At 37.9% G+C, this 11,218-nt stretch overlaps 1 protein-coding gene across 1 annotated transcript; it reads left to right on the forward strand.

Annotated features, from left to right (window-relative positions):
• Positions 1-602: 602 nt before the first annotated feature.
• Positions 603-5,581, forward strand: LOC126457676 (uncharacterized). The gene has a single exon (XM_050094179.1). The coding sequence runs from the start codon at positions 732-734 to the stop codon at positions 4,890-4,892; it is 4,161 nt and encodes a 1,386-aa protein (XP_049950136.1). The 5' UTR covers positions 603-731; the 3' UTR covers positions 4,893-5,581.
• Positions 5,582-11,218: the final 5,637 nt, after the last annotated feature.

Genomic DNA, 11,218 nt, shown 5'->3' on the forward strand with positions numbered 1-11,218 from the left:
CCATCAGTAGTTCTAATGGAATGTTGTCTACTCCCGGGGCCTTGTTTTGACTCAGGTCTTTCAGTGCCCTGTCAAACTCTTCACGCAGTATCTTATCTCCCATTTCGTCTTCATCTACATCCTCTTCCATTTCCATAATATTGTCCTCAAGTACATCGCCCTTGTATAAACCCTCTATATACTCCTTCTACGGACTAACATGCATCGTCCCAATACCAACTGACTTGAACAGCAAGAGATGTTGCGGACAGATTTCTCGTTCTAAGCATCGGAATGCTCACTTCATAGATATTTATACTCTATGGCATAGCCATCCAGAAGCGGTATTGGGAAATCGGTTTACGAAATCCGGTTTTGGGAGCCCCCTATAAACGTGGTGATTACGTGTATTTCACAATATTACCGACCGTTTGGGGGGATGTTATGAGGTACGAGAAGTCTAAATAAATTGAATTAATCTGAACTGTTTGGCGCCATTGTTTGCTGCATGACAGACCACTGGAAGTGTAATTCTTCTTCTTATGTATTTTGATTTGACCGAGGACGGAATTGCAGTTTGTCTTTGTTGTTTTGATTTCTTTGTATACAATGAAGTTCTTTGTACACAGTTTACATATTATACCGCGGTTTGTGATAGTTGTCGAACCTTAACAGTGACAATGTAGCTTGCGTGTGTGTGTTATCCTGCAATTTTTGGAACTTGTACATGATATCGGAAAACCTTTGTAATAATGAAGATGAGTTCTAAAGGGACAACAAAAAGACCAAACAACATGACTCTTCATATGGAGTGTTATTCGGAAGATCTGTCACCAGTTCAAATCGATAGACGTAATAAAGCAAAGCAAAAGAAGACGGAACTGAAAGAAGTAGTAGAAAACTGGAGGAGAAGTGAAGGGGATTTAGTGACCCGGATTAGCGACGACTGCTTCGTTTTGGAACGGCTATGTACACCATTACAACCCAAGCCACACGTGTCGAAACCTGTCGCGTCTGTGGATGTAGCACCATCCATTATAACAGATCAACCGATCATGCTGCAGCCACGGAATGTATCGTCGCTTGTGTCTCACCAGCCAGTTATGTTACCTAATCCAATAAACAAACACCAAACAAGTATTCGGGGCCAGACAACTAATAGTGTCATCACCCAACCTTGCAGTTTGCTAGTGAGAGACACAAGACGTACTACACGAGTTATGGGTGTGGTTAGTGGTTCTCAACCTACATCATTAGCTCCTCACATGGTAACAACAGCCCCAAGTATGCCAAAGGCAGTACCACTCTCCTCTGTTGCAGTACCAAGCTTACAAGTTTCATCTCCAATGCAAGCTCCAGGAGTCATAATGAACAGAAACATTTCACTACAGAGTAACAATATTTTACAATCTCCAACAATTCGTCCGGTGAATACTGTTGGCATTGTTCTTCAAAGCACGAATTCAGCACCATCAAGATACCCAGCGCCTGTGCGTGTACCATTAAGTGAAAATACTTCAGCATCCAGGCCAGTCAACACGACTTCAGGAGGTATAGTTACACAACATTCACCATCCATCCGTGTTGCACACTATGGACCACGTCAAAGTCCTGTTAGGGCTACACGTATTCCACAAACATCTCCTACACTCAGGAGCCGCAGTCATGTTGCTTTAGTAAGAAATGTTCGGCCAATGATGCATGCACCTCGTGTTACAGTTCCTGCACGTTCGTTAATGGCACAACCAGTAACTGCAGGAAGACCACCTGGTGTACCCGCTAATAAAAATCCCAGCAGACTTCCAAATAACCCACAAGTCCCCCCACCTAGTAGTACAAGTGGCGCTCCAGTGGTTGACCTTACATGTGATGACAGCCCAAGTGAGATTCCTGCTGACACTCGTGAAATTACTTTCAATAAGTTAATAGGGAAGACATTCCCATCACTTGTTGTGACAGCTCGTCCCAGCATACGGGTAAAAGAAGTTACTGCAGTGCAGCTGTCTGAAGACCGTACTGAATTAGACAAAAAAGTGAAGAAAGTGTTGATGTTCACGCCAACAAAGTTTTCTGAATGGATGATTCAGGAAGGGTTAGTTCGTAGTGATCAATACTGTCAAACACATGTAACTCCATATGGTGAGAAAATACCTTTAAAATTGGGTATATATTCTGATGTAAGTAAGTTTCCATTCAGTGGTGGATATGTTTGGATTAGTGACTGTTGCCCACAAAGATTTGTTTCTGTTTTCAGTGGTTCAATATTTGAAGGATCACCTCATCCTCCCACTGTACTTGTTAAACTAATATATCACTGGGTTGTACAGACAAGTATTCAAAATGTTATTCAATGGGTTAAAGTAGACAATCTCTATGTGAAGGGATTTTACACACATCTGAGAAGCATTTGCACAGCTGCAGTGGCTGAGAAGTTTAGCAGAATGGGTGGTTCAAACAAAAAGATTGAAATAGGAGTGGTAAGCCTGGGAATAACAGCACATGGTGGGAAGTCACGGAATGTGAAAGTAGAAGTTCTGGGAATTATGGATCCGGTTAATAAAATAGTGAGGTTACAAGCAGTAGAGCCCATTAAAATGGGTGATCCTGATTATCAATCTCGTTTTGTAAAACTTCTAAATCCTGTTAAGGAATGGGTTGATAAAGACTCTATAATCTTAACAGATTATACTGTGGACAAACCCACTCTCCAAGCTATAGGATTCAAAACTATTTACCAGGTACCTGCAGGCGAAGAACAAACATCCCAGAATAAATACAGCAATCATAATGTTATGAATTACTTGCGGAACAATGTTCCAAAAATGTTTCAAAATACTCTCTCTCTCCTAAGCAGGCAGATAATCCAGCAGTTTTTGGATGAGCTTGTTTGGCGTGAGCAGTGGGGATATACACCTTATAAAGGTTTCCATAATATGTTAACTCATATGGCGGAACAAGTGAAATTGGATTCCAATGAAAGTTTGCTTACTCGTTTATCAAAAATTGCTTCAGATCCATTTAAATGCTGGACATACAGTGTCTTAAAAACCCCGCCGTTTACTCCAGCGGGAGTTCAGTTTCCAGCAAAATTAAAAGACTCAGAAATACAGCAGTCAGCTAGCCAGATACCAGGTGATGCCAGTACAACATCTGCTGTTAGTGGCATTGATCTGCTTCCTCAGAGCATACGCGAGACTGGACCCACAGATCCTGCAAAACCTCTGAAAAGTGTAAAGAAACGGTCAAGTGCATCGGTTGAATCTTCAGATACAAAACGAATAGCTATTGACAGTGCTAGTCAGCCAGCCACACCCACTCTAAGTGCAAAGAAACGGCCAAATACATCAGTTGAATCTTCAGATTCAAAACGAATAGCTGTTGACAGTGTAAGTCAGCCAGTTACACTCCCTCTGCCAGAAGAAATGGTACAACTGGAAACATTTTACTATGGACAACTGCCAGGGGAAAAGCACATACTTGAAATGGAACATAAAGATACAGATGACATTGTTTGTCAGTCATGTTATCAAACTTTTCCAAATAATACTGAATTGTTGCAGCATTTGATTTGTCATGCACAGCCAAATGGCAAAGACCTGCCAGAAATTAACATTAATTTACAATGCAGGTACTGTTTGAAATTCTTTGCAAGTCAGTATGCTTTGCAAGTGCATCTTGAAGAAATTCATTTTAATAATTCCACAAGTCTTGTCTGCCGTATTTGTGAAAGAAAGTTTCGAACACGGGTTTTATTAATATCTCACATGCACACAACACATTTCCAATTAGAAATGCCATATGAATGTGGTATTTGCAAATTTAGGTCATCCTTACACAAAGATGTTGTAAACCATTTCCATGAAACACACATTAACACTATGAAGCTGCAGTGTCCATTCTGTCTAAAGGTGGTTGCACTTTCCAAGAGAAAACAGATACTTGCACAGAATATTTTCTTCTTCATTAATCATCTGCAAAAGCACCAAAGAAAATCTCTTTGTATGAAATGTAGTACATGTGTATTATGGTTTGCACATAAAGATATTCTTAAAGAGCATCAAACAAGAGATCACAGAAGTTTTTGTGGTAGACAGGATGAAGTTATTCCTTTTATGAATATTGCTGGTGTTGATATAATGATGGCAAAGCCGCCAGCTGCTCTGAGAAAATCTTGTCAAATGATTATTCCCAAAAATGTTTTCACTAGCTCTCCTAATTCAAAAAGTTTGTATACTTCTAAATCTTTCACAGACCTGAAAATTGTGTGTGTTGATGAGGATGCTTTGTGTAATGAATGTGAGGGGAGAGTAATAGAGGACAACCATTTTGCAACTGAAATATCTTGTGCATGTTGTTCATATGCGACTTGTTGTACAAAGGCAATGATGGACCATGTGTTGATATTTCACCAAGACTCAATAAAGAACAGGTCACAGTTCAACATGGGCCGAGTAAGTAGATTAGAAAAACCCATGTACTGTGTGTGTGGGTTCACATCCTCCAGTGGAAATTGTTTAGCGCGGCACTTAGCACTGTGTGATGAGAAGACAGCGTACCCAGTGCCATACTGCCCAAAAATTGTTGAATTGTCTTCTGCTTCTTTCCCTCCTCTTGTCACCCTTGATGATACGGATAATGTAAGTGAAGACCCAAGTGACCGTTGGCTTAAAGCATTTGTGCCCCCAAGGAAAGATGACAGTGACAATTCAAGAAGTGCACCAGATAAAAAATTACTAGAACCACAAGAAAAGTTTACAGAACATAGTGAGCCACCAAGTGTCCTCAACATTTTAGGGCTGATGCAGAAACCATCCTCTGATGTAACTGTTGTAAACAGCAGTGCACCGAATTCCCCAAAGGTGGATGACAAACAGTTTGCTGACCAAGAAGAGAGAGAAACAGATCCTTCTTAAGACAGATGGGAGTATCTCATAAAGAAGTTGCGTGAAGAAGGTAAATTTCCTTAGAAAGTGAAGTATGATTCCATAATAATATATGGACACACAAAATTACTTACAACCTCAGCTAGATATAGTGTCAGGTACCATGTGTGGTGTAATTTCATTTGTATTGTAATGATGTGGCGTCACTGAATTCAGCACAACATATGTTATGTGAGTTCTGTGTTGGTGTTAATTTTCATTGTGAATAGTTTTTGTATGACTACATACATGTTGTACAGGACTTGAACCCTTTAAAAGGACCTCGCATGACGGCAGTGGTGTTATGTTGATTGTCTTTGTAGCGACAGAGAGGTTTATGACATTAGTGGATTAAATTCATTGCAGATTGATGTTGCTCTGTGCATAGTGTTAGTAGTGCTTATATACATATATTCGATGAGTGTATTAGACTAAATGAGGCATCTTTAAGTTTTTGTATGGTGTCATTCATTTGCAATTATTTAATATGAAGAGATATTTGAATCAGGCACATTTCTAATACAAATGTTTATTTTAGTTACAGTGCAGCTTTCTGCCAGATATTTGTCACTTTCATGTTTGAGAACATAAGGGGCAGTATTTATATATGTCAGTATTAATGTACAGATATTTTGTATGATATGTCACTTTTTACAATAAGATATTGGTAAATATTCTTATACAGTGTTTACATTCATTCATGTTGTCACACATCATGTTCTGTTAAATTAATCATGTGGGAGATGCAACAAATTTAAGCAGCTTCTTTAGAATATTTTCTGGTAACAGCTAACTATTATTAACGTTAGGTGACTTTTATATCAGTGTGTATGAATGACATATTTTTGCCCGTATTTACTTTATATGTGATGCCATAGACTGAAAATAGAGAAGCTACAGCATTTTGAAAGGAAGGTATGGACTCAATTTGCCGTTGATGCCAGAGACAGAACACTGCTCCCTTGTAGCAAAGATGATGAAATAATTGCCTATAACATTTGTGGATGAACCAACCCAACATTCATCCCAGTGATTTAGTGAAACCAGTGTAATGCTATCATCATCATCAGTTATTTTACATCCATTGTTATATAAAGGCATTTGGACATTTCCATCCTTTACAGTCTTCAGCTGTGTGCATCAGGGTTGTTCCTACATGTTTTTTAATGTACTGTACCCAAAATTTGTTCCAGTGTGTTCTCGTTCTTTTCTTATTTCACAGAATGCAGCAAAGAAAATCCATGGTCTATCTGCCATGCATTTTCCTGGCTACACATCTCATCCATCTCCATTTCGTTTCAGTCACAATAACATGTTTTATCCCAGTCTGTTCCCTGGTTGTTTTGCTGCTTTTCTTGTGTTTTGTATTAACTGTCAGTGTATATTTTTCTTTTATGTAAAAACCTAAGTTTTATCACTTGACACCTGTGTCTCCCTGCCATGATTCAAAACTGATAATACATGAAATATGCTTCCTATTCAGAAAATGTCCTTGATTAAAATCTATTTTTATTTATTTTTTGTGGAAAGTTTTGGTCCATATCTTGTACTTCATAGAGAGAAAGTGGAGTGTCTAAAGTTTCTTAATGCATGGCAGGTTTATTCCCTATGAAATATAACAATTACTTCCTCTGAAGAAATTTTTAAATAATTTTGCAAGTGCCTTTTGGACTACTTTGCCTCTCATTTTAACCATTGCGATTTAAACATGCTTATCTTCTGTGCCATAGTTTGTTTAATTTTGGCGCAGTGTATCATTTCCCTATACCTCTTCAATATTTGGACTATTCTGTTAGTTTTCTTTTGTTTTGATTTCTTTATACCTGCATCATCTTTTCTTGTTTTCATAAATATTTTTGTTAAATAATTGCTCTCTTTTGTCTGTATGTATTGTTGTTGTTGTGGTCTTCAGTCCTGAGACTGGTTTGATGCAGCTCTCCATGCTATATGTATAAGCTTAATATTTTATTCATAAATTATAGAGGGCAACAATCAGTCGTCCTTTTTTTGCGGGTTTTATTTGGCAAATCCACATTTCGGCGAGTGCCTAGCCATTATCAATGCACTATTTTCTAGTCTAGATGCATGTCAGTTCCCCCGTTGTTTGGGAATCAGTCACAGTTCTTTAAATACTACTGTATAAAAGCTTTTATACAGTAGTATTCAAATAACTGTTACTTTTATATAGTAGTATTCAAAGAACTGTGACTGACGCCTGAACAACAGGGAACTGACATGCATCGAGACTAGAAAATAGGGCATTGATAATGGCTAAGCAAATAAAACCTACAAGAAAAGGATGACTGATTGCTGCACTCTATAATTTATAAATGACATCACAGTCGCTGACTGCACCCACTTTCCTAATGGAAGGTAACCTGATTAATATTTTATGTTGCTGAACGTTTTACTTAATGGGATCCAATATACTTTCCTATTTTTGAACAAATTCTTTTTAACTATGTATATTTTTTCACATCTTACAAGTGACTTATCATTTGCAGTTTGAATGTGGTTTAGAATTGTCATATCCGAATAATCTCTTTATTGTTTGACAAAATATAATCAGTTTCACATTTGGTCCTTGGCAACTCTTTCCTAGAAGAATGCACCAGAGACAAACATGTTGTGTTGCTATTACCAATTTTTACAATTTTGTTATCTCATCAATGTTATATCAGGATGGGAATTAAAATTCTATTCATACCTGTTACATCTCTAGAGACATAATAATTTTTTTGTCAAGTTTACTATTCAGTTACAAAGAAAGTTGTCATAAACCTGAAGGTTAAGGGGGACCACCTATGGTTTAGTGTGGACTCCAATTCATGGTGAAAAAAAGCCCCATTCACAGTAAGAAACATTGCCAAAGGCAAAGACATGATAAGTGACACTTAAAATGTGTAGGGTGACAGGGGAGGAGGGGTTCTTTTTCCAGTCCTTTAGCTCGGAGGTTTAGTGTGGACTCCAATTCATGGTGAAAAAAAGCCCCATTCACAGTAAGAAACATTGCCAAAGGCAAAGACATGATAAGTGACACTTAAAATGTGTAGGGTGACAGGGGAGGAGGGGTTCTTTTTCCAGTCCTTTAGCTCGGAGGTTTAGTGTGGACTCCAATTCATGGTGAAAAAAAGCCCCATTCACAGTAAGAAACATTGCCAAAGGCAAAGACATGATAAGTGACACTTAAAATGTGTAGGGTGACAGGGGAGGAGGGGTTCTTTTTCCAGTCCTTTAGCTCGGAGGTGTAGCAATCAATAAGCTGCCAAACCATACCTTTACTGTTAATTACGTACTTGACATTTCATTGAATATGATAAATACTGCTTGTTAAAAGTTACAGCCAGTATGAACTACATAAATGGAGTTTTATTTATAACTGACATGATTTCTTACAGTGCTTATTGGATTATACAAAACCAGATTCTAAATATTCAGGGATAATGCAGGAATATCTATATACTTACTTTATTTTTCTGGAGGTTCCCAATTTCCTGTGTATATCTATGAAGACCTTGAAAAAAGACATTTTAATAGACTAAAGAAGTCCACTTTGTACCCAACATACGTATGCGGAGTAGAATCTTATTTATGTACGTTGTAGTGTAGTCATAGTACAGTGAAGACAAAAAGTGTGTGAGAGGGAGCAGATAAAGATGGTAAAAAATACAAGCTGAACATGACTTTGGAGCAGCTCATCATAGTGATAATTTGGTTTTAATTTTTTTCTATTTGGTATTTCCAGGACTATGGCAGTTGTTATTACTCTGCAAAATCCTTAGCTGAATAGTATGAGAAGAGTTGCAGCTTTCTTCTTCCAGCATACATATATAACATAGTAAATCCCATAATAAGTGTCTGTGGAAGTAGCTTAGCAGTAGTCATAAATTATTGTTACTGAAATAGCCCGGAGTATTAGCTTCTGTCTTATAATGTGTAGCTTGACTTGTTCCACATTCTTGAAGGCTCTCCATCATTATGGATTGACAGAACATGATGTGTGATTGAATTCTAAATGGCCACTTTGTTAAAGAAAATGAAATCTGGTAGATAGTTGAATTAAATATCCCTTTCTTGGTAAAATAATGAAAAATAATCCATATTTGAACACCAGTAACAGTAGGTTCACAGAAACTGCCAAAGAGTCGACAGTGTAGCAGGGAGTACTATATCTACAAAAATTATTAACATATTATCCAACTGTGTGGCAAATCTGTACATGGCACTAAGAGCAGATTTTTTTTTTTTTTTTTTTTTTTTTTTTTTTTTTTTTTTTTTTTTTTTTTTTTGAGACCCTGAGTTTCCAAGGAGCTGTATGGCAAATGACTCATTGAGATATAGAAACAGCAATTTGATTATTTCCTTTTATGTATAGCAATTACCCATTCCCTTTGCAAAATCTGCTGAGTTTTATGATGTTCTGACACACTATAGAATTATCGTATGACCCCTTTTTTTATTTTTGATTGTAATAATATAGTATCACACAGTAGCTCAGAAAAGGGCATTTTTGGAAAAGAAAAAGCGAGTTTGTAATATTTGTGTAGATATGAAATAAAAAGAAGATAATATTGTAAAACTTAATACCTGCATATAGCATACTCTGCTAGTAAAGTAAAGAAAGATAGCTGTCTAAAAGACTTCTTATATGCTCACTGCATAAGACCCTGTGGAAGAGTACCATTTTCACTCAGAATATCAGCATGCAGTCTGATGATCAGCAATTCGTCTCCTTACCCCACAGGTTTGATGGTGAAAACTATTTCCACCACCAGTCTCTAAACATGATGCCCCTTCACTAGAGTCCCACCTCCCTTAGGCATAACAATGCAAAGCATAGTTTTGGTCCTCACTTGATGAATTACTGTACTTCACTACACTCATTAATGTGTTTAAAAATGCACCATTTAATTATAGTTGAGAGAGTGTACTACCATGAACCTTCTTGTTGTTGCGGTCTCTAGTACAGAGACTGGTTCTGACTCAGCTCTCCACATTAGTTAAGTTGTGCCATAAATTTCTTTTCTTCGTAGTTTGCTACAGTACTTTCTCATTAGTTGTATGATCCACCTGTTTAATCTTGAGCATTCATCTACACCACCACATCTTAAAAGTCTCTATTTTTTTTCTGAACTGCTAATCATCCATGTTTCACTTTTGTACAACACTACACCCCAGGCAGTGTACTTTCAGAAACAATAACTCTTAAATTTATATTTGATGTTACCAAATCCCTCTTCATAAATTCTTTCCTAGCTATAGGCAGTCAGCATTTTATTTGGTCTCTACAACAGCTGTCAACAATTACTTTGGTGACCGAAGAACGAAAGTCACCTACTACTTATAGTGTCTCATTTCCTAAACTACTCATTTCCTAAACTAATTACCACAGCATCACATGATTTAATACATCTACACTCCATTACCCTTGTTTTACTTACGTTGATGCTCATCATATAGGCTAATCTCTTTTCAAGACACTATTCATTCCATTCAACTGCTCATACAAGTCATTTGCCGTCTCTGACAGAATTACAGTATCGTGGGCAGACCTCAGAGTCTTTATTTTTTCTGTATGATCTTTAATTTCTGTAAGACACTGCTTTCATTCAGTTTAGTGCATATGCTCGGATAAACACACAATGAAACTCATATACACTCAGACAAAAAATAGGATGCACCACAAAAGGAATTATCCGAACGGACCAGAAATCAGTAGATGAGATTCGACACGCAAGTCGCCAAAGTGGCATCAACTTGAAAGACTTGACCCAGGCGAACAGTATACCCAACAGGAGGCCTAGCCACACGGCATTTCCATTTTTTAGTAGATGTACATGTACAAACAAACAAATGAATGATTACAATTTCAGAAAAACTGGATGATTCATTCAAGAGAAAGTGCTTCACAAGTTGATCAAGTCAATAACACAGTGTTCCACCTCATGCCCTTAAGCATGCTCCATTGGAGCTCAATTCGAAGACCTGTATGGAGATGCCCCAGACAACGGTGGGATACCACCCTGACTGTCACCCACCGGGTGGCCTGACAACAACTTTTCATAGCACGACCCCTTTGGTTGTCATCCACAGCACCCTTACACTACAGCATATGTTGACAATATTCTATACCCCGTTTTGTTACCCTTCATGGTAAGCCATCCTGGGCTCACATTTTAAAAAGATGCCCTCCCACACACAACGAGAGTGTTTACTGCTTGTCATTGTGCTCGTCAAACCCTGCCTTGGCCAGTGAGACTACCGGATCACTACCCAATTGACAATGCTTGGACCATTGTGGTAGGGGTGTCAACCGT

This window comes from Schistocerca serialis, chromosome 2 (genome assembly GCF_023864345.2).
Source record: "Schistocerca serialis cubense isolate TAMUIC-IGC-003099 chromosome 2, iqSchSeri2.2, whole genome shotgun sequence".
NCBI classification, from domain to species: Eukaryota; Metazoa; Arthropoda; class Insecta; order Orthoptera; family Acrididae; genus Schistocerca; species Schistocerca serialis.